Genomic DNA, 25,361 nt, shown 5'->3' on the forward strand with positions numbered 1-25,361 from the left:
TAGACTTTTCTCTGAGGTATTGTCAGTATTCAACCATGTCTTAATGAATTTGTTCACTACTGTGCTTCTCTTCTGCAGGTTTGTGGATTTCAGCATCGCACCAGCACAAGAGGACATGCTTTTTTTTTTTACAAAGCATGAAGTTCATTATCCAAACTGCTCGATATTCACAGATTCAAATTTACCAGTTGGTAACACAGAAAACACACTCACACAAATAAAGGACTCGCTTTGAAGGTAAGGCAGAAGGTCACTGCTCTGATCCTTGGCTTCTGCGGTTCACGTGTTTAAATGTCCTCTACAGGACACAATACTCGACCTCGAGCAGCAAAAAAAAATATTTCTCTCCATCAGCGCCCAGCTGCGACTCAAGCGCTCAGTGACCATCTATAAAGTGTAGCAACAGGCATGGCTCCATACCATTTTACGGTAAGATATACTTCAGTTCATTTTTATCTAAATTTAATCACCACAGAAAAGCTCCATCCAGCAGCCTTGAGTACCTCATTTTAGAGATTTGTTTGAGTGAGAGATTTTTTTTTCAGATATTCACCTGAGTATAATATAAAAGACGAGCTAAAAAAGATGTATGTGTGTGCTCTCAGTTATAGCTTTTTATAAAGACAGAAAACTGCCAGTTGGCCAAGAAAATTGCAACCAGTCCCTCTTGTGAATATAACTGATGTTGCTACACTGATGTAAACAATTATAACAACTCACAAAGTCTACATTAGTAAATCATGGCTGACTTCCGCTTCACGTGTGGAGCGGAGATGGAAAGGCCAAGGTTATTCACTGTATCTTCTTGAATGTGCCAATGTCTGTGAGGACTAAAGCTGTTATGAAAGCTTTTCATATCCGTCTTCAGAATGAAATCCTCTTCTTACCCACATTGGGAAATGATTGATGGTTTTATATTCACAATTAAGCTCAATTCGATATTTACTTGTTATCCCTTTTTTTGCATGTATTCATATTTCTTGATCAAATGAAGGTTTAATATATTTCAAAAGTGAATTTGAATATTATCCAAACTGTTATATTTGTTGGCATTACATTTACTCAGGTCTAACAGGTAATGCTGGACCCAATTTTAAGTTTTTAGCCAAAAGAGAGAGAGTTTATCTTTTTCCCTTTTTTTAGCACCAATCCCTTATTTTGATCCGTAAAATAGTAGGAGTTAAAGTAACCCATGATCAATTATTGGATGGTGAGGAGTGTAAGCATCCATTAAGTACCAAAAGAACGTGAATCTAGAACAGAACGTGTGTTTGGAGCAAAATAGCGATTCATGTTAGCACAGGCCGCAGCAGAGCTACGTCTAGATCTTATCACAGCATTTTGAGCCTCTGACAAAACTCCAAACTGCCAATTCTCTTGATTGGTAAAGTGGATAAGGTCAAAACAGATGAAAGCGGTTCTTTAAAAATCAGATAGTATACAGTATAAAAAGTTAAACTGCCGCTTCTTCGATAGAACTAGATCAGAACTTATATTTAAACTCATGAACTCGCCTCCTTTTGAGTGTATTGACAATACTTTACAGAACATCAGTTATTGTTTTGTACAGATTTATGACAATGTAGAAGCGAATGGATATTGATTACCATACAAATAGTCATTTTTGATTCACTTTTGACACAAATAAAAAGTTCAAATTCCCCCAGTTCCCCTAAACGAGCTCTGTCCCTTAAGTGGAATGACATTGAGTTTCGTCAGAGGTTTAAAATAGCAATTTATTTTGACATAGCTCCTCTGCCCCCTGTGCAAACATGAATTGCCATTTTGCCGCAAACATTCGGTTCTGAACTGGAGACTTCAGTTCGTGTCGACTCGCTCCCCAGCGATCGTTGACACTCCCCACCTTCTAATAATAGTCCGGGGGTTGTTTTAACTCTGGACTGTTCTTTTAAGTGAAACGGCAGCAGTAAGCAGACGATAATCTTACGTGAGAGGAGGTGTGTACTCACCGTCCTCCCGAGACTTTTGGATAAAGGCATCAACACCACTCTCTCCGTAGTTCCCCTCTGATGCCACAGTGGACACGTAGTTCCAGCGCATGGCCTTAACTATGTCCACCATGGCCTGGGCCTGGTACGTATCCGGAGGCACCACGCGGGAGAAAAAGTCGTAGCGGGTGTTGTCACTGAGCTCTGGAGCTGTGGAGGCGTAGCTCACCTGGGGTATCTGCACACAAAGACATCACAGGCTTAGATTAGGCTTTACTGGGTTTGCAGGAACAGGAGGGATGGATATAAACACAATGATCCAAGTTTATTTGTTAGCCCCTTTTAAAATCAAGACTAAAGTTGGTTTGACAAAACACAAATCCGCATCAAAAGACAAATATTAAATAATACAAAAAGCAGAAAAGCGAGACATCGGAACAATAAGTAGAGCAACAAAGATTGCACTGACTTTACTGTGCATTTCAAAATGAGAAGGATGAGAAGTTCAGCACAAAAGTGGAATTTAACTACTAAAAAGGTGTTCTATGAAGGACTTTTCATTTCAGATACATTTTAGGAGAGCGGCCATGAATTTAAAATAGATTTCACACCACACACATGTAAACAGATACACATGGTAAAAGGTCACTGAATGGTTTCAGCAGTCAAAAATCATCTGAAGGGGAACTTCCTGTTGTCATTATCTTTGCATGGTAACGCATGTCCTTCTGCTTTTTGACAGTCTTTTTAACACTCAGGTAGCGTCATGTGGCAGGTCTTTGCATGCACGACTTTTAAGATTGCACACAATGTATAGTACATGTCGTCGCAAGAGTGTGTGCACATATTGATGTGGTTGTAAGGGCATAGGTCTCATTCCACAAACACACCAAGGTTAATGGCTTGGCTGTCATTATTCAGCATTGACTGATCAGCGACTTATTTGTCTTTCTTTGGCTCCAAAAGATGCAACTTGTCCTTAAATGATGGACATGAAAATGGTTGTAAGACAAGTAGAAATTCTAAACAGAGTTCCCCAGAGAGGTCTGATCCAATAAACGCCTCCCTTTAATGATTCAAAACAGCCAGCGATCCAGTGGACCCCTGCCGAGGCTTTTAGAGTATCCAGCACCGCTGCTGGCCTACGGCTGTCCAGTTCACAAGCTGAGATGATGAGCATGTCACACATCTCAGCAGGTGTCACTTACTTAGTATAAACAGAGATTGAAGACTTATAGTTTCTTAGCAACACATGTATTCAAAGCAACTACAAGTGCTTGCTCAGCTGTAGCTGTTTGGATTCACACACACATACATACTTTGCTTATAACTATATATACAAAATAAGGTTTTTCATCCCTGTGGTAGGCACTGAACTACACAGACAGGAGGCAGCAGTGGTTCTTAGTAAAAAGATGCAGCGTGCAGTTTTGATGAGGATCTTTTTGATGAGGATCTGTCATGTTTTTGTGTCTCTGAAACATGATTATAATGAAAACGGCCCTGTTTTCCATTTAAATGTGTTTTTGCTATGTGCATTAGTTCAATATCACAGTTAACAGCCTTTAAGCTGCTACAAAACCAAAAACAACAGACAAATGAGCTGTGATATTCGACATCACAGCTCACAAGGCACTTTAAAGGCAAAACTTTAGCATCAATATTTTTCTTTGTTTTGGATGTGAACTCCTAGCCAAAACAGAGGGGCATTTTTATCGCTCCCCTCTTCTATGTTGGGGGGGGTAACAGAGGTGAGACGAGCTCTGTTTGCAAAGGTGAGCCGGCATGGTCTTACCAGCAACACTCCTGTCAAATCAGACGATTCTGCAGAGCCAGCAGGCCGTGTAGGATCACATGCTGATCCGTCGACCCGCTTCCATTTAGTCCGCGTAACTTTCAAAAGGGGAAGAGCGGTGGCATTAATAGGAAAAGGCTCATTTGGACCAATATGATGTGACCACTGTGTGAAAAAGGCTTTAGAGGCAACGTCCTCCCACTGCGATTATCTCCACTGTGGCCTTTCTTTCTTATTACTGTATTGATAAAAACTCAACTGGAGCATTTCTCTCAGCTTGCCATTGACCGCAGGTTAACTGTCACACAGTACCAATGGAGAAAAAAATACAGATTTAAAAAAAAAGGTTGAAAACTTCAATAAAGTGGATTCCTTAGAAAATGTTCAAATAGACAATCTGAAAAATATTAAGGAAAATTAAGAAAGCGAGCATTTTTCAAGTGCACACAAGGCTGTCCTGAGTGAGTGCTAAAAACGTTGAAAACACTTGGATGGATCCACGCAGTGGACAGGATTCAGTTTGTCAGAATGATCTACTGTATGTAAATATTACATGCAAGTGTTGGTCAGGCAGAGAAATAATAGTACAGAGCATCACATCGTGGTAAAAGATTCATATGGTTTCCACTGTCATTAAATCATCTGTACATTGGAAAACATAACTGTACCAGATGTGGTGAAAGTCTCTGATCTTTTGATCTCTTTAATAAAAAACAGGATATATATTTGTTATAGGATAACCAACCTTCAGATTTCCCAAAATGGTAATCACATTCTTAAGATGATCACAATTCGATTCAAATGTCGTACAAAGCGATTGATGAGGAATTTCACGAGAGCAAATGTTTCTACACTTTTATTTGTGCCTTTTATCTTGTTTATAGACCTTGTTGACTGCTCAAATCACGTCACACTACAAACTAGGTTTAGATTCCACCAGTGAACTGAGGTCAATTCACAGATTTTCTGATTGATTTTTGACTGATTCCTGCTTCCTGAGCCACAGCAACACTCACATAGATTCTTGCAATTTGTTTCAACCAGTTCTGTTCATTTGCACACCATTGTGTGAGAGCACAAAGCAGTGTGCAAAAGAATAATTAATTATATGAAGTAAGGAAAATACAATGTGAAATTAGTAGCCTTGTCATTGACATTTTTCTTGTTAAAAAGCAAGAGAAACATATATTGAGATCTTTGTAAACCATACATTAAGGTGATGATTAGTTGGCGCCTACTGTACAATGTTGTTTTTTACATGACTTGTTTAAATGTTTAGCTAATAATGAGAATTGCAATAGTTTATAAAAACTACAAACTAAAACTTTTAATCAGGGGAGCTATGGTGATGCTCTTCTAGCCCAGAGTTATCATTGTTAACGTAAACTAAGACTAAAACTGAAACTCAGTCAAAAACAATCGCATCATCTAAAATAAAATAAAATAAAAGACTTAAAAAAAAACTAAAACTACACAGCAATTAAAATGAACAATGCAAAACTAACTGAAACTAAAAAGAACTGCAGGTAAAATTTACTTTCATGCCATGTTTTTTATATGTCTGCAGCTTCGTTTTTCTAAATACTTCTTTTTTTCTCATTTTAATTACCCAAAGTGAATAAGAACGAGTTGTTGTACTGTTTGGCATTCTTGATAGGATTCTGCCATCCTAGATTTTTCTGTCAACACCTAAAAAAACAAACTGATCCAAAAAACTGAAAAAAAAATGTAAATATTCAAAACTATTATAAGACCGCTACAAGCAGAAAGAAAATAACCACACATGTTTTTCCCTTCACTTGAAGCACAGGGTTTGTTTGTTTGTTCTCAGTCCCATCGTCAGCAGCCTTCACCACGATGGTCCAAGCAACCACCGCAGGTTTGGAAATATATTCATAAAGACGGGTTAGAGGCCACATGCACCGACTTTCAGGGCCTTTGAGACATTTCCCCAGCAAGCCACCATGGAGAAAAACATGAAAAATAATCTAGGATACATGATAATGGACCACAGGTTATTCTAGGACTGACATTTTGAGACACTCAGTCAACAATTCATACGTCATAGGTAGAAGTTTTTAGTGAAGAAAGATAAGACTGGTTATGTGGCTGAAAGGCCATTATTGCGCAACAATAAGTACGTTTTAAATCTGTAGCTGGTTTTCAGTTCAGCATAGGTGGTTCTTTCAACAGGTAAATATGCAAATGCTCACATCCATCCATTTTCTATACCTGCTTTATCCTTTGCAGGGTCGCGGGGTCTGCTGGAGCTCATTACAGGCGAGAGGCGGGGGGCAAATGCTCACATGTACTATATGATTCCAGTTGTTTTTTTTCAGTGCTACTGCTTCGTTTTGTCCCCGTTTCATCCGCCCAGCCCTTTTTGTTTTCCATGTCCCCTCTGTTATTTTGTCTCGGGGAAGGACAAACAGATAAATGCATAACCACAGTGGAACAACCTCACAAAACAGCCAAACATTGCATCAGATGAGAATCCTCATGTATAAAACGTGTACATGCATTAAAGAAAATCTAAAAAAAAAACTAAAAATACTTATAAACGTATATATATATATATATATATATATATATATATATATATATATATATATATATATATATATATATATATATAAAATACACATTTTTCTGTACAAAAAGTGGTAGTTTTGTTTTTTGTTTTTTTTTTCTCCTTGTCTGCATATATATTAATGGTTAATACCATGCTGGTAAGAACCTAAAGCATATATATATGCATTTTTGATATAAAATATATATGATATATTTTTAAATGTGTCACATATATTTATTTGAGGCCACGCCCATTAATGCAAACTATTAAATATAAAATTTTTCATCAGGCCTGCCTTGCGTGCCAAATTTGGTGACTTTTGGGGCACGCCCCGGACCCCCCGACCCCTCGGACCTATGTATGTGTGAGTCGTGTAGGGGGGGCAGGAGGGGGTGGCCGGCCGGGGGAGGCCCGCCCCCCGGACCCCGGCCCGCGCCCCCCCAGCGGACACCCCAAGAGCCCCAGAGTCCCTGCAGATGCAGGGGCACGCAGCCCCCGCCCAAAAGTGGTAGTTTTGAAGAATGTGTGCACCACACACATTCAGTTCACCCATAACTTCCCTTAACATATTACTAAAAAGACAATTTCAGTAAAAATATGAGGTTGCGATGGTTTGTCTGTGTGCTTCCTCGCTCCCTCCTTGGTTTCATTACAAAACTAAATATGTAAAAGCAAAATTTGAGCAAGCATCAACTAAATCATTTCCTACAGCCTGGAGCCCCAGCATTTATCTCAATATGATCTCAGTTCAGATGCTGGATGAGTTGACTGATCACTTCTTGCTGCGTTACACCAATCATTTAAAGGCAGGATAAGTGGACTTGGAGACATTTTTATTTTTCAGGCACTTTTGATCATTTACATGTCCCTGGCTGGATAATGGAACCATGTAAAGCGAATGCCTTCAACAGCGAGGCTGCAATCCAAGTAAGTCTGACCGACCTCCAGAATGATGAGGAGGCAAAGGCTGTCATGAAAAGTGACCTACTCATGGTCAGTGTTTGCTGCTGTTATGAGAAAAGACTCAACCTTTGCTCCTTGTTTTCCGCACATCCTACTTGGTTAAGCAGGGATTCAGCCAAGCTCTGCACATGCAGACAAAGCACATTTTCAGTTGCTGACAGCAATGTAGTCATGTGAAAAACACGGATATTGATTATTCCAGAACTGAGACTACCCAATATGATGTGTCATTTATTTTTTTTCTACTTGACTGACGAGGGTCTCGGTTGTGCTAGAATGCCAGCAGCTGAGTAGAGGAGTGTCTGCATACATTATCGGTTAGATAGGATAGCAGAATTCAGACTGGTGTATTTACATTCAATTCTGCATGACTGGGATTCACAAAGAAGAAGCGTGCATGAGCATGACTTTACAATGTTGACAAATGAAAGTGCACAAGTACATTTGTTGTGTCTGTCCATGTACACACTTTTAAAAATGGACACCACAGAGAAGTGTATACATCTGGGTTTAAACAGGGTGGCCTGCTGAAAATGGGATAGTGCATACTGTAAATATGAACAGCATTATGCAGGGCCTCAGCTCTAATTCATCAATTCACGTATTTAGCTTGCTTAAAATCTACTAAAGTGTGTTATTTGAAGTAGATGTTTCTGGAACAAACATCACAAGTGAACAAGAAGCCTGTGTTCACCAACCTGGCATGCAACTTTCTCAGCCATGACTCAACATGAGCCCTGCTGACAAGCCGGCAGAGAGCACAGCTGTTTAATTGTTGTGTCTCCTATCAGGTACGGAGTGTGGGGCACAAAACAGATTTCTGTCGCACCACGTCTGTCTGGGAGTCACAGTAAAAGTGACAAGTTTTTCTCTACAAACAAAAGTGTTTTTCTTCTTGACTGGAAATATTTCACAGTTTTTACTTATCTGCCTAATTTGGTCTGGAGAGAATCATTAATGACATAAAACTTAATTTTAGTACATCTCCCTTAATACAATAATATGCTATTAATCCCAGATGGGAAGTAATATGTTCAATTACTCAAATATGAGTATAAAAAGAAACTCCTCAAGCAGCTCCCACCTGTGCTTGTTATTAATTTGCGTGTCACTATTTTATAATTTAATTGTTTAAGACATGAAAGGACAAAGTTTTTTTTATATTCTGTGGTGATTTATGGACATTTGCCTTTACAGTTCTGTTCATTAGTCTGGACTGTTTCCACAATATGATTCCAAACTGAAATCTTTGTAAAACATCAGAAGGTTCTGATGACTCCCGAGTCAGATATGAGGCCATCTACTGTATCTAACAACAACAATCTAAAAAACCTGGTCAAAATGTGATCTTTTAACCGGACGACGGCCACATTAAAAAGCAAAAGGAAGAAAAAAATTAGGACTTTAGATCAGCTGAGTCAAAATCCAGACCCATTTGAAAAACGGTGGTCTTCAGTTTGGTGCGGAGGCAAGATATCTACAAAGTATGATTCATTTTTAATGTTCCATGCAATCATCACAAGATCTTTTAAAACGTTTCAGCGACTTTGATGACACATCAATGGGTAACTTTGTTTAACCCTCTATTGAAATCCAGCACGCACTAATGATGATAATGGTGTTGCCACACGTTTAGATGCAGTATGTATCTGTGCAAATGGAAAGTAACTAACTATATTTGCGTCTAAAATTCAGAAGACCTGACAGATACAGTATTTGCAACCTGCAGCGCAGCTCAAACGTAGAGCATCTGCTTCAGATAATGGAGAACACAGTTGACCGAACAAATGATACTTCTCACGTGACAATCACACTTCACCACTCAGAAGTGCTGAACCTCCTACTGGAGTAGCTTTAAGGCTTCAAGCCCCTGACGATGAATTACATTGTGGTGGTTGGAGACTGGTATATCCCACCTATTGTTCTTGGGAACACAAAGTTTGATGCAAGAGGCAGTCCTGAGGGTTTTATACTGTTACACAGATTTGCAGATGGTGGTTAGAAGTCAGGTTGTGCAACAGTGTATCATGAAAAACAGGGAAGGAGACACCTTGCAGACAGATTTAAACCAAGGAAGTTTTTTCTCTGTTTAATCTTTTGCAAATCTGATATTTAAAGTAATGGGCATACTCACCGGGAACATTTTGGTATAAATGCAAATATCCACTTTTTAAATGCAGTATGGATTCTGAAATGTTCTGGGGGATGAAGAAGCTGTTGCAAAAGAAAACAAGTTTTGCAAAACCCAAGTCAAGTACCCCAGGACCCCTCAAATGCACCGGCTCACATAAACCTGGCTTCATCCATGGATGCATTAAGTCCTAAAGTCCAGCTTCTGGCCTGCACACATTACTCGACTCTACTTCTGTCTAAATATTGACAACCCCATCATCAGCCCCTTCTCCATGAGGACGTTGCTAGGGTCGTTGTTGGGCAGATTCTGACTTGGAGTTTTTGAGAAGCAGTCCACATTTCAACAGTTTTGGAGAAAGATCCCCATATTTTGTCAAATTCCTTGTACAGGCACCTTATATGATGGTCCAAACTCTAGTGAGATTACTTTTGTAAAGCCACGATGAAGAAAGCCCTTTACTATTTTTCATTTTCATTGTCATTTAACACAAATACTTAGAATCAATTTACACATAGAATTCCTTCAAAATATAAAAATAAACGAACAAAAAGCCTCAACAGATTCTTCAACAGAACAGCTGATGTCTTGTAAAGCATTAGTACTTATCGCATTCTCAGAATCATGGGGAAATGGCTCAACCTGCCAGACTGCTGTCTTTAGACAAGTGTAAATGTAAAAATGAGTCATGGGGTTTCCTTTTGCACTCCACGAGTAGTGGCCTCTGGCACTGTTTTCCTCTGTGTCAGAGAAAGCAAAGCTCGCCGTGCTAAAAGCTCTTCACTCTCACACAGCAGGAGATTTGTGTTTTTGGCTGGAGCACAGCAAAGGCTGCACAAGTACGAGTGAGTAAAACAACAGCATGCTCTTGATATTCAGGCAGAGCTGGTACCTGCAGTTGCCTGCTTCAGCTTCATTCAGGTTGAATTTACAGGCATTCGAACATCAATTTAAGGGTTTTCAACTAGATTCTAGGGTCCAGAATTTGGAATTTAAACACTATAGAACATATTTAACTTAATGCATATAAGACATCTGCACAGACCCAATTATTCCTCATATCATAGCTCTTTGATTTAGCATAAGGCCCTAGGATGGTTTCAAAACAGCCAGTTGCTGTAAACAGCAAGAGGTCAGTGAAATTGTGCAGTGAGGGGTTGTGGGTAAATGCAGGGCAGAATCCACCACTTCACTCTCTTGGTTTTCTACTTAATTGCTATCAGCTGCTGTTGACACTGAGGGGAGATTAAACTTTCACTTTGTTACTGTCAGGGTAAGTAGAGCAGCAAATAGCTGAGGCTTCTGAATAGAAAACCATTTTTTACATATTGATATAACAAAACAGATTCTCACTTCTGCAAGAATGAACAACAATACACCCTCAAACACATTAGAGATATCTAGCTCGGAATCAATCTGATGCGTTACCAGAAAGGAGCCAGTGTATTAGAGGATTATTTCGTCATCCCCATTATATTCTTGAAGTTTCAGCAAAAGACGTGCATAACATATTCTGCCGTGTGGGCATTTTGATACTGTGTACTGTCTGAATGGACTTAATTGATCTTAAATAGTAAACTTCAAGTCCAGATAATGCTGCTTAATTTCATTGCAGCCATGCTCTGTGGCCACCATGTCCAGCGTTGGGCCCCCAGAGTCTGACAATAAAAACTCTGAGCATGTTTTCGACCTTTTCAGTCTCTGCAAATCGACCTTTTAATATTTTGACACGCGATTGACTTGAGACGAAAAGGTAAAACCAATAACATTGAGCTCATCCGGCTTTGTCTTCCACAGACTGACATCACCTTGCTTCAGTAATGCAAATCACTTCAGGGAACGGGGGGCTCTTCTCTTGCCTACTTAAAGCTTTGCTCAAGTGATGGTAACACTTCAAACAGGATTTCTGAGTCAAGCAGAACCTGCTGGTGTTGTGACCATTTCTTACAGCAGATACGGAAAAAGTTCCAAAGGATGGGAATGGTGTGTGGTCCAATCAAATCATAAATGGTGATTAAAGTCTAAGTGAAGCAACTTTAGAGGATTACATGAAAAATGTTTTTGAGAAAAGGAATGCTACAGCTGCACTGTTTTCACTTGTGAAAGAACAGAGTTTCTCATTGATTTTCTCTTCAGGTTTTAAGGCCATATTTGAAACCATGTGTCCATGACACAGCCTTTAATGCAAACAGAAACTGACCATGCTCCCAAGGCTGCACTGTCACTGTAAATGGACTTACGAAAATGCATTCAGCCTTAGTCGAGTCACCCATGCAGTCTAGCTGATAAATAACGGCCCATCTTACCTTGATCCCAGAATTTGCAGGCTGCAAATTGACCATGGTACAACTAACAGTCCTGTACCATTGCTGGGCCGTATATGCACACAGTGACCAGGGTAACATACACTATGTATAAGAAATGCATAACAGTATTTTTTTTTTCTATTTTCATCATGGAGGTTGGACGGCTGTGTACTTTCAGAGAGATCCACAGTTTCCGGTATAGGTGAACGTTTGTGGGCCGGTTTTGTGCGGAGCTTCAGTGACAGAAACTTGAGGATTACTGACAGCTCTTGCCTCAGTTTTCACCTGATAGTTAAAAAAGTTTTTTGAGAGAGTTGGGATTAACAGCAGCCAGAGTTTGCAAGGGTTTCATCAACCATATTGACTCACTTCCTCACTCGCCCCCACAGCATGAACATGCACAATATAACAGCATTGTTAACTTTGTCCACAGCATCATCATATTTAAAAAAAAATATGCTGTGCACATTTTCACATTTAAGTTGTCGGACAGACCAGAAAACAAACACCCGGTTTGTCCAGAGCGCAGATAATGTTGCAACACCTTTGTTCTGAAGCTAAGAGTATAGTGACAACGTAAATAACTGATGCAAAAATGATTTTTTTTAAATCACGTTTGATCTTCTATGACCTTCATTTAAAGCAGTCGTTGGACCAAACCTCCATCAGAATTCCTCTCCGATCCTCCAAATGGACAAAGCTGTGACTGCTGTCTATTGCAGGTAAGTCACTAATTAATCAGAAGTACTTCACACAGTCGCTCCTCATATCACTTGACTTCAAAGACACATCCCTCTAAGCTTGTCTGAGATCTGTCAATCACCGTCTTGGAGAAACTCAGCATTTCTTTGCGGAGAAAACTTCCCACTTTTTTATGATTTTGCAGTCCAACTATTTTATAGGTATTTTTCTAATCAGTTTTATTTGGGTGGTGAAAAACACATTTTCTGCTATGTGACAAACATCTTATCTTAATCTCTGCTTTACGTGGACCTTGGAAAATTCCTAGTAACAAAAATCTAAGAAGTACACATTATCAACGGTGTTGGCTGAGATGCTGGCTTTCTCACTCGTGTGGGTCTCTGTGTGCAGGGTCGAGAATAGATGTGTGTTTTCCAAAGACTTTCCAGATATTGATTTTTGTGCACTACTTGTGTTTTGCATGCTCAGATTAGCTCTACAGGCTGTCATTTTCCTTAGAATTGATGGGGCAAATGACCTCCCTTTTTCAGTAAGCAGAACCTTTTGCTTGACCTTAAACTGTATCAGAAATACCAAATTGGCAAATGATTCTCCCATTACCCTGTAAGCCTATTCACCAATTCACAATGTTCCAACATCCGTTTGCTGGATAAATTAAAGTAATTTCCAAGAAAAACCTGCTTAAAATGTTATTTAAGCTACATAAATCCCTTAATGAGCTGTACAATCTAGTGGAAGCAAGATAAAGTCAATTAACCCTGACAATACTGTCTCCTAAATCAAGTTGTCATCACTGAGTAGCGGCTCAGATGGTTGCTTATTTCAGCGAGTAAGTAAATGTTTCTGTTAGTTATGATGCATACTCGCACCATAAACAAACATCTATTTAAATGTTTGAAAACTGTGTATTTAAGGCCAACTAAATACTTGAACTTTGGTCTGTTTCTTAGACCTATTTTGTTCCTTGGCTTTTACATAATTGGAAATGGAGATTTAAATAATGCGTGCATATTTTTTTTACATTAAATACTTATAAATCAAAAACAGTATAAACTAACTTGAATCCATTCTAAATGTTCAGTTAAAGTCTGTTTCCTTTTACCATTATTTTGGACATTAATATTTTCTGCTGGCTTTACGTGGCCGTCAAATCAGTTTTTGGATGGGCATTGAGTTCTGTACTCGTCAATGCTGAAGTACTATTAAGTTTAACATCAAATCATACCGCTATCAGTGGACAATGAAAATATCAGCATCAGACACTTACGTGTGACTAACAGTTATGGAAGTGGTTGGTGACTGTTTTCAAATCATTGTCTTTAAATCAAGTCATTAGCTCAGATTTGAACGGAAAACTGATCATTTCTAAAGCTTAAGGTCAACATTTTCTCCTGCTGGGAACCTGCAATGCGTGGCTGCTCTGCAGGCAGGGCCTGGTCTGTTTCTGTACTACAAAAATGCCCTACAGGTGTGTATTCTTAGAATACTTTAGCTTGAATGTACAGCAACATTTGACAAGATCAAATAGTGGCAGCAGTCCACATGCAGAGAAAACTGGAAAGAATTATGAGCATCACAGTAAATGCACATTTTAGGTCGATTAAAAACAAGTGGAGACACAGTGAACTGACAAGCAGCAGTAATTATGTGTAATGATATGCAAATAAGCAGCTGATATACGGACAGTATGGTATTGGTTCAATAGTTCAGCTCACTAAGGGTTTTATACAAACCTTGAAATATCAATTACAGGGTGAATGACAGAAAAAAAAATCAATTTGTGCTTCAAATTGGATGCAACGCTTGATAATATTGAAACTTTACACATATTTGCACATATTCACTTACAAAGACATGCTATGTCTTTATGTTTTGTTTAAATTAAAATTCATTTTAACAATAGATATGAATCATTCAATTAATCATTAAGTTGCAATGTCAGTATGCTTAAATTATTATGTTATGCCCAACTTCGTTTGGGCAACTCATTTGATTGTAACCATGTGTATTCCATTGTTCCTGGAAACTATTTTCTGAAAAGGAAATTAAGATATTTTTTTCCGTGTGTAAAAATGTAGACAAGAAATCCCAGATCATATGATTTAATTGTCCTGTACTTGATTTTCTTTGTATTATTCTGTTTATGAAATAAGAAAGATGAAGGAAAACAACAAGTGTTACCAACTGCAAGAATCCAATGTTAAGTTTCTGTGAATAAACTGCATCAAGCTGCGGTAATGCTCATGCATCATTTAGCAGAGTATCCATATTGGGTTCTGCATTTTGTTTTTCTGTACTAACATTCAGCTGCAGGGCAGTAAATAGTGTGTGATCTTTCTGCAAAAAAGGCAAAAAGTAAGAGTGTGAGAGGTCTGACAGGGCTGTTGCTCTCTCACCCAGTGCTCAATTTTTTGGCTAATCTGCTACTGTCAGGCAGACTGAGAGAATTTACTGGCCAAAATATATTTTTATGAGCCATAAAACCACATCATTCATTATTTGATAAAAAGTAATTATATTATGCTTTTTATCTAAACAGGCACTGGCAGCAGCATTGATTCAGTGACATCCCAGGATATGATGGACAGTGAGAGTCATACTGGTTCCAGCTTGTGCGCATAAAAATAACTGACATTTAAAATTAGTTACTGGACACCTACCCAGTGACCCCAATTTATCCCCCATACCGAAAATGTACAAACATTTTAGCTCTTGGTGGATTATTTTGGACGGCGCCTACCTTAGTTACGATTTTTTTAATGCTTTTTGGTTACATACTCCTTATATTTCTCATGTCACGAAATTATAATAAAAAACAGCGGTATTAAACCGAGATAAGGTTCCGAGTATTCCAATGATACTGGTTATTTTTCTTGACTGAAATTACAGCCAAGAAGTTCAATTTCTGAAAATCAGTTTTTGAATCAGTCAGATTTCTCTCCATCCTAGAGTAGTTTACATGCTAAAATGCTTCATGCATTAATACAAAATATTTTTCTCAACTCATTATTCTATGTGCTTCTAGTGAAAACATTAGTTACTCTCGGGTCCCTTTGGGCATCGACGGTGCCTCAAGTTTCTCTGAAGCCCTTCTCTGTGCTAAACTTAGTGCGCTCCATCTGTTAAAGACCTTCTGACATACTGTGTGAGGAATCGACTGCCTGCTATCTGGGTCTCTGTCTCTGCCCTCCTCTCCTCTCTGCATGTACCAAAGACGGCAACTCTAATGACCCTTAATTCAAGCTGCTGAAGTTTGGACAAAGCGTGACAGAGTACATCGACAATGCATTAGAGGACTTTCTGCTGTTTTAAAGAACCAAAACAAATCGAGAGACTGTATCTGATTTACAAAACCTCACAGTAACATTTCTATCTGTCATCAGTGCTGTAAGGCTTCCTTGAAATAAAGAGATTGAAACTATCTTCAATCTGACCACTAAGGATGTCACTGAGTCACTGTTTCTGTCAGCTCCGTGTGTGACAGCTTATCCTTATTCAGTCCTACAGATCCATCACTGGAAGCATCTTTACACCATCCATCACAGGATAATATGGCACTGCCTCAGGTTAATCTAAAGGAGGTGTGTCATTCAAACTGCTGAGGGTATGAACTGCACTGCAACTACATACACACACAAACACATCCCAGCAATCTCAGAATGGGGAACAAAGTAGGGATGATTTCTCTCCACCTTAACAATTGCTACAGTCACCTCTTTGACTTATTTGGTATACTTGACATTATGTCACTTCATATGTGCAGACACTTCCCAAAATGTCAACTCAACTAAATAAGTAGTTCAAACCTTAAATATTTAGAATAGTAGTTTTAGAATCTATACAGTGGTACAGTGATTAAAGCAAGTGGCCCATGTACTGAGGCTACAGTCCTCCTGCAGCAAGTCCCGGCCTGCAACCCTTTGCTGCATGTCGTCCCCATTCTCTTTCTCTACCCCCTCCCTGTCTACACTTTAAATAAAGGCCACTAGAGCCACAAAAGTTGTTCTTCATCTTCACTATTAAAAAAGGCAACGTGCTGAGCCAATGAGTGGCTATAAGTATGTAATAATAATATGGAATAGGAGCAACAATTGGCAGCAAATAATCTTATAAATGTGTTCATTGTTGTATTATTGGATAAAGAAAAGATTCATCAAGCACAAATTAGGTACCACACCAGAAAACATTTTCAACAAATACAGCAACATATTGATGTAATTCTTTTACTACTAGGTTATACTTGGAAAAGCTAATATAATCTAAAACTTCACTGCAAAAACAGCCCCTCTGGAAATACGGCTTATACATGTAGTCAAAATGATTTTATTTTAAAAATATATATGCCAATCGGGTAAAAAAATATACAACTATTAACTAGAATGCTTGAAACAAGACATTTACAATAGCCTTTTGATTTTCTTGAAACAAGCCTTTTTTTTTAGTTTTTCTGCAGTGTACAACCGCTTTATTTTCTCCTTTGTTTATCCTGACCAGACGCTAATTCCATTTGCAGCTGCTTCACGCTGAAACACCACACTGCTGGAAGGCTCATCTCAAAGAAGTCAGAACCACATCATCTGCATACAGCAAAAATACAATCTTAAAATGAATCAACTGAAAATACTCTGCACTCCTGGCTCTTTCTAGGAAACCATGTCACTAAAGCTATGAGCAGAATCCGTACAAAGAACAGCCTGGTGGAGTCCAACATCCACTAGATATGCTTCTGACTTACTGCTAGCAAGGTCTCACTGATTGTTCAGGACCATAATAGTCCCGGAAGTGTTTTGGGAGTAAAGGGATATCAGGCCCTTGACTACAAAGATGACCACAAAGAACAAACATTCTCCAAGTCCCCAAAACACAAAGAAGCACACTCACACACAACGAGAAATATCTTTCAAAGGTGAAAACTGTTGTTCCTCCTCAATCCCTGATTGTGCTACCCAGGATTAGCTGGTCTCATTCTTACTTGCTGGCATGGACTCTCCAGATGGGGGTAAGGAATATGATCCCCCTGTCGGTCAAACACGCACTCTGGCCTCCATCACTGCCAATCCAGGGGCAGTTTCGCTGCCAGGACATCGGCTCCATCACTGGTAACTAATGCTGAACCTCATGAAGAAGTTGTTTTTTTCTACCAGCTTATTTCAAGTAAATATTAATTTGTTAAGTGTGAACCTGATTCAGATCTGGGATCAAAAGCTAGGCAAAGCCTAAAACTCTTGGAAGTTAAGGTAGGGATACTGTAAATACGTCTTGGCCTCTTCCTATGACACGTAAGCTTTGAAGAAGCAAGAGCACACCCTTATGTAACAGAATAGCCCCATGACACAACAAGAACCATTTTTCTTTTCTTTTTCATTCTTTTGTTCTCTTTTAATCCAAGGTCACATAACAAAGCTGTCATGCATTAGACAGACATAGCTTATTTTTTATTACCATCAAAAAGTGCTTTTGGAGAAATAGACCTTGAGGAATATGACACAGCTATTTCAGGCCAGCTTGAAAAAAAAAACATGTAGGCTAGAACTGCTAATAAATGGAAATTAAACAATGTTTTAATGAATAAAAAACACGCCGAAAAGAAGAATCATTCTATTTGTCAAACAATGCCTAAAACATTAGCTACCAAAGAAAAGCTGGTAAAAAATGAAATCACTTCTCGGTGGAGCATAGCTAATGGCTCTGTGGGCCACACTACATTTTTTAAGATAAAAAAAAAGAACAATGAAGGTACTTTGAATTATTAGGTCTGATTTGAAATACGACTTTGTCATTGCAGTCCAACTTCACAAAAACAACAAGCTCACCAATTATATGTTTGATTGTTTGGTTTTTACTGCATTACAGCAAAAAGTAAAACACATGGTGAATTGAAAACCTGCTAAATATACTACACAACAGGCAAAGTAAGCAGCCAAGCAAGGCTAGTGAAAGAAATGGATCTGAGAGCACTTATGGGCTACACCTACAGCCTACTTGTGGTTCTATGTGGACTTCGCCTTTTCTGCTTCCCACTTAGACTGAAATATCTGTTTAGGCAGGAAGAGAAGCCAATGAAAGTTTCCCTCCGCACAACCGTTCAGGGTGAGCAGAAGGCGCCTGAGACTATAAAGCTTTAATTCCTGGAAACTGGTGTAAGTTTTCCATTGATGGTGCAGCACTGAACTAAGTAGTTATCTCAGCTGCCACTGAAATTGATGAATCAGCTGTGGGATTGGGTGGCTCATCAAAAGCCCTCCTCGCTGGAGGGGTCACCAGCAGGTAGAGGGGCATCCAGCATCAGGACTACAGGCTGCCCCGTTGCTAGGGAGATGCACTCAGCTGAGAGAAGGGACTTGATGCAGGTTCTACTGGCTGCTTCTTTGACCCAACGTAGCCTGAACTCGGGCAGTGAGACGGCAGACAGTGGCGCTTCCTTGGAGTCAATCATTGCAGAAAATTTCGTTTTGATTGCTCCCACAGCAACATCAAGCACCGCAGCGGTAATTTGTGATGTCCTGTTTTCGATGTAGTGTCACACATAAATTGGACTCCTGAAACTGTCACCAGTGGGAGTATAGACCCTTTCAGGGCCTACCTAACAGTGACGTAGCGAAACTAGCGAGAGGCCCAAAACAGAGGAACCCTGAATGAAAATATGTATATTCACTGCTGTTTAGTAGGCTTTATAAAAGTTAAGATGTTGTTTTGTTGTGTTGTTGGGTGCCAGAATGATAAAAAAAAAATACTGCCTTTGGCTCCAAATTAAAATTGTATACCATACCAGCCGAAACTCCCCGTCAATGAAAAAGAAAACAACTTTGGTTAAAGGCGACACGGCGAAAAAGGCGGGAAAGAGGTAATTATCAAAAGTGCTTGTGTCTGCAGAGCACACTTCATATGGGGTAAGTAAAAAAAAAATGCATTTACTGTAATGTGTGTAACATAGCATGTGGTTAAGCTGTTCAGCTAATAAGAAATGGGACCAGTAATAATGGTAAGGATTAAATCAAGCCTCTGCCGAGTGATACATATGGATTCATTTGTCAGTGAGTTTGTAACGAGTATAATTACCAATATTGAAATAGCAATGTTTTGTTTGTTTGTTTTTTTACTGCATCACAATAAAAAGTAATACATTACATGTGTTACTCCCAACACTGCTGATTACTAAAAAGCTGACATTAATTCAGCGAAGGAGCAAAAGTCAAACTGTCACAAGAAATTAATAAATAGAAATCCTGGACTATTTTTGCTAGGATAAGTTATATGACAATAGCTCTACTTTTGAAAACCAAAAAAGGTAATCAAAGGAAATCCAGGCTGTGAAGAGAATGGGAATCAGCCAAGTCGAAGAGTTTTGCTCCACAGCATACAGGACACACTGGGAGGGTTGATCATGCATCACCGTCGCTGATGTAACCAACAAGACATCAGTGTGGCCCTCACATGATGAAAAATAGCCACAAGCACTAAAATAACATCCCACTCTACAAAGCAGCAGTTGTTCACAAGTTCGCTGAGGCATATGTAGGCACAATATGGCAGCAGGAAATATAGACACTCACCTCGCAGAAAGTAATAAAAAAGTTAAAGGGATGTTGACTGGACTGAAGACTGGACTAAACCGAAGAGAACGTCTGTAACACGGCCTTGAACTTAATTCATCCTAACAGAATTTATACCCCTTTTCTTTGGCTTCTTAAGACAAACTGAAACCCAGCAACATGTTATATCATGAAGTGTGATGACACTGCAGACTAAAATTAGACTGACTGGTGCAGTGCGTCACAAAAACTGACAGAAAATATTAGTTGTAATTATCTATAGAACATAGATATATGGCAAAGGCCATGCCGTGAGCACTGTTTCTTTGCTGTGGGCATAAAATACCTGAAGATGAGTCCTCATAATCCAAATAAAAGCATCCAAGATATCTTCAGTCCATCCTCTACCAAGTTATTACACCGCTGAGGATGAGGTGACAAGGAAAGACAAGATGTTTGAGGCAAATTATTTCCCTCGAACCAAGCAGACCACAAAGCAGCACCGAGTGACATGTTCATTCACCCATAAAAAAGGGCGCTTGCTCATATATCACAGCTCAGGCCACGACTTTACACACACAATCTTGAGAGAATCTAGCCTTATCAGCGGTGGCAGGTTAGGATTTGAGGTTATTCTCACTATTTGTGTGGTACACCGTCTGCAGAACTTCAGTGTTTATCTACAGCTTGAACCTTTGCAATCACTAAAAAGCAAATAAAAATGGACCAGATGCATTGGAGGATTTATTTATGAACATTATGAAACATTTGAATAAACAAAATGCCAGTTATTCTTAGTCACTTGGATATAAAGGGTATAAAAAAACTGAATGCATTTTAATTAATCTGCACATGCATTTCCCTTCGGAAACATGCAAATATGTATTCTGAATATTTGTAATTGATAGAGTCCCCTTATAAGGATAAAAGTGAAGATGCTTTCATGACCCCATCCAGAGTTTACTCTTGTTTAGTCTTTTGCTCAGTCAAATTGTTTGCAGACAATTCAAAAAAAGAAAAAAAATGTATCATGTATTAATGCATTAACAATATACAAGACCATGTCATGTTCTGCTTAAACTTGCAGATATAACTTCCAAGGTATGGAAGATGAGGTGAAAAGATACAAATGATATCATAGCAACATCAGTCTCACCTCACTGCTGATCAATAAGCTATTAGGCCCTCTCCTAATATGCATGATTGCTTGTGAATCATAAGTATGTCCTTCCATTCTGTTTTACTTGGAAAGTTTTCAGATGGTGTCTATATTCCAGCTTTTTGATTGAGAGATTTGCATTTTTAGAAAAAGAGGGTGTATTATTTGTAACGCTTAACTTCTGGCAATATCAACAGCCAGAGACCGTGTTCAGGCTCAGCAAGGATCTGATATTTTAGTAGTTTAACATAAACAGGCAAAGTGATTGACCCACGAAGATGCAGTGGTACAGCATACAACAACAAAGCAGATGGTTAATTAAATGCTGACACCACCATTTGAACATCATCAATGGCGTAGGGCAGACACTTAGCAACTGTTGGATTACATACTGAAAGACCAAAAAACTGCCACATACTCAGATGCCGGAGGTTATGCATGAGTGGTTAAGCTACAATTACTCTAACATCTTTCTGGCAGAAGAAGGTTGTTTGCTTTTATTTCAATACCAAACACCAGCTTTGAGTTTTTTCAATTTTTGATGAAATTTGTGTTTACCAAGGCTCCTTTACTCAGCCTGTGTGGTCAATCTCTGCAACCAAATGCGTACAAACCTGACTGGACACACGCGTCCTTTGACTGATTAAGGCTCACCACACGTAGAGAATGAAAATAAATGTCTCAAAATGATTCTCATGAGGACGGCCATCGAGTCAGTTTGTCATGATTTGCAGTATGTGGCTGAACTTGGGTATCGATGTACTCAATAAATGATTTTTCTTTTCCTCTCTTATGGTTTTAGGATAGATCATTATTAAAATAAGAAAATATTCCATTTCCCCCCAAATGATCCATCCTGAAACCAATCTAACAAGCATTGGAACACTATGGGAGAGGAAATGTCCACTTTCACAAGGATGGCTTAAGTGCATTTCCTGTTTTGCTTTTAAATGTACTGAAGAGCAGACTGCTGCTCTTTTGAAACCACCATCTGTACTTCTTAGCATTAGTCTTTTGCCCATCACAGACCCATTACTGGATGAATCACAAATGAATCAATTCAGCCAAACAGCGTTTCCCAGTTTTCCCCTTAAATGTGCTTCCCTCTGTGGAGGCAGGTGGAGGAAAAGTTTCAAGCATAATGGGGTACTTTCTTTATTTAGTATCTTATTCCTTCCAGTGGATGAGTAGCTGCTAGCTGTTAATGGTGAATAAATTTAGGGGACAATAAAAATTCTTCCCATGATTTCATTAGTATGCAAGGTGCTGATGGCAGCAGCTCTGCATTTGTTAACAATATCCATACAGAGTTTGCAAAGCTAAGGAAAAATGTGGTTTAAAAAAAAATATCCAGAATATAAGTGATGCTCACGGGCTTCTCTCTCCCTTCTTTTATAGTCCAGCTATAAAACCAGATGCATGACCAGCTTTTCTCTGGGCTTTGAACAGAAATAAATAAAGGAGGTGAGACCTACTGTAGCCTCAGACCAAAATGACACCAAGCCTCAATTCTGGGTAATATGAACTTCAATGTGAGGAAAAAGGAAAATACAGAAAAGAATTATGTATTTCCAAGCAGTAATTGACAGTTAGATCTGTTCCCTGTTCAGAAAATATATGCAGAGGGGGTGAAAACAGGACGGCCCTAACTGAGCTGTCAAACTAAAAGCTGATTATCTTCATTAAGTTCCCACATGACAGTTATCACCAGCCCAATTATCCACACCACATATATCTGTCCTCCTAGCGGACGGCCTGTCGGCAGACCCCAAGAGACAGAACATCCACACTGTAATTCATGAAACTGTTTAGACCAATCTCCAGCTGAAAGGCTCAGGCTTCTCTGTCAACTCAAGACAAACCGTGCACTCTTCCATCCAACTCTGCCCCCTGTTGCTTTCCCTTTGTTGTTCAATGATTAGACGGCTCAATTATTGATGATCTTGGAGTTCCTCGCTTATTAAAATGCACCTGTGAGTTGAAAGCAGCCTCGAAGATAATGTAGATGATATTGTGGCTTAAGAAAAAGACAAAAAAAACAACACAAAACAAAACTTGATTGTAAAAAAAAGTTTTATTTCATATTTATTCTAATTTAATATCCTTTAGCCATTGGCCCAGCCAATGAGAGTGCCCACTGGCAAGTCAGATTTGTTCCACATCTGATCTGTTTGGTTCCACGTGTCACCAGGGATTTACTGCAGTAAAGACAGTCAAGACATCAAAGCGGCATACTACACTACTGGTGTCAACTAATTTTGCCAAGGACACCAACAACCTGTTAGAAATACCGGGATAGCGTGATAGACTTTCAGTTCTAGCGTAATCAGTTGAAAGGACTTCATATACTTCTCCCATAATGCAATGGGCCACTGGAGTGGAAGGCAGGCACTGCTGTCTCTTGGCATCTGGTTAAGCCTCCATTTAATGGTGACAGTACTTTGCCTGTGCAAGAGCCTTCATGTGAAGAGTCTGCAGACAAGCTGATTCTTCAAGAGGTTTGCCAAAAATGAGATGTGGGAAATATTATCCTGAGCATTCGCGCAATCATGCAAGTCAGTATGATCAAAACATGTTGTCTACACAGAGCCTCGCACATACCCTCCGGTGACAACATTTACCAGTGGTTTGGATTCATAACGTTATATTTTCAACTAAACATGTCTGTGCACGTTCTCTCTGCTATTAGTTACATATAATGTAATAGAAAGCACAGTCTGTACTATTTTCTTTTATCATTTTGGCTATGTTAACATTTAAGTGCCAGATGATCTCCTGTTTGGTGCCACAGAGCAAATATAAATTGGGATTACTTTGTTTTGGTGTTTGTGTGCTTACAAGCAAAATATCCCTCTGCTACTTTCTGTATGATTAAGTAGATAAACAAAAATAGAGCCAAAACAACTTAAAAACTCACACTGTTGTAACTGTGATGTTATCCCTATTCAGGAACCCATTCTGCAACATATATTTGACTCTAAGGGTGCTTTCACACCTTTCCCGTTTGGAGCAGTTGTTCCGGAACAGGGAACGTTTCCCCCTAAAGATTGGAACGTTTGGTATATCTGAACACAGCAATCGCGCTCTGAAACGGTACAAAACAAGCGAGCCGAGATCACCTCGGAGAGGTGGTCTCGGCTCGATTCCATTCGAGATGTGAAGCGGCTCATTTGAAGTGAAAACATAATCGACACAGCAACCGATACAACTCCATTCATTGTGTATGTGCGACCGCGGCGCAAGGAGAAGAGTCGGCGCAGCCTCCACAACCTTCTCTCCTATTGGACGTGCCGAGATGTCGTCCCAGCGCGGCACGGTGAAATTAAAACATTTTCAAATCGGGCAGGGTTTGCGCAGCACAAACCCTGCGGCAGGCGGCCTCTCGCCCGCCGCTGAGCTCTGCTCTGCGCCGAGCGCACATAAATTAATGGGTAAAGCCTGAATTATGGTTCCACGTTAAATCGACGCAGAGCCTACGCCGTACGCTACGCCGTAGGCTCTGCGTTGGTGTAACGCGGAACCATAAATCAGCCTAAAGCCGGCGGCTGCGGTCTGCGCTGCGCTGAAAGGGGCGTGTCGTTTATCCCTGGGTGCGGAAGAGGAAACTCCTTCCGCGTTCATTTGACCAATCAGAGAGCAGCTGGTTCGCGCATGGCATTTGTTCTCAGCTTTGAAACAGTACAGACGTTTGCCTTGTGAACACATACCCCACTGTGGCAGGGTGGAGGAGCAGCCACTCAGCTGATTGGGCACACCTGTGCACACCTGTGCCCAATCAGCCTCTCCACCCTGCCTGCCTTCATACAGAGCAGCTGCACACCAGCAAGAGGGCTGCTGGGAGAGGTCTCTGCTGAAGGTTCTGCTGAAGGTTCTGCTGGTGCACGTGTGTCTGGGTGAAATAAAGGAGTTTCTGCACTAAACCCTGTGTCCTCTGTCCTGTCGGGTGACCTCCGTAGCACTAGCCTTGCTACACCCACGAACAAGAAACGAAACAACTGTATCGATTTAGCCCCTGAATCGTAACAACACAAACGGGCCACAGGTGTGATATCACCCTTAAAAACACTTGTTAGAACAGTTGGTTGGTGCTAACATACAATCTTTATCAGTTGGGAAGCATTACAATCTTAACGTCAGCTTATCAAATACCAGAACAAAGCTTTGTCTGCTTATTTAGTTCACCTGAAGCTAAAAAACATTACAAAACATTTCTTCATAAACCTTTTTCGCCGATGAAAAGTTAAAAGCCTCT

At 39.6% G+C, this 25,361-nt stretch overlaps 1 protein-coding gene across 3 annotated transcripts in view; it reads right to left on the reverse strand.

The window, feature by feature from the left end:
• LOC133448403 (metabotropic glutamate receptor 4-like) overlaps window positions 1-25,361 on the reverse strand; it is a 211,737-nt gene that overhangs the window by 85,745 nt on the left and 100,631 nt on the right. For all 3 annotated transcript variants that reach the window (XM_061726887.1, XM_061726889.1, XM_061726888.1), the window contains exon 3: window positions 1,971-2,187. In XM_061726887.1, coding sequence (XP_061582871.1) covers window positions 1,971-2,187 — 217 coding nt within the window. The remainder of the gene's footprint in view (window positions 1-1,970; window positions 2,188-25,361) is intronic.

This window comes from Cololabis saira, chromosome 8, assembly GCF_033807715.1.
Source record: "Cololabis saira isolate AMF1-May2022 chromosome 8, fColSai1.1, whole genome shotgun sequence".
Taxonomy (NCBI): Eukaryota; Metazoa; Chordata; class Actinopteri; order Beloniformes; family Belonidae; genus Cololabis; species Cololabis saira.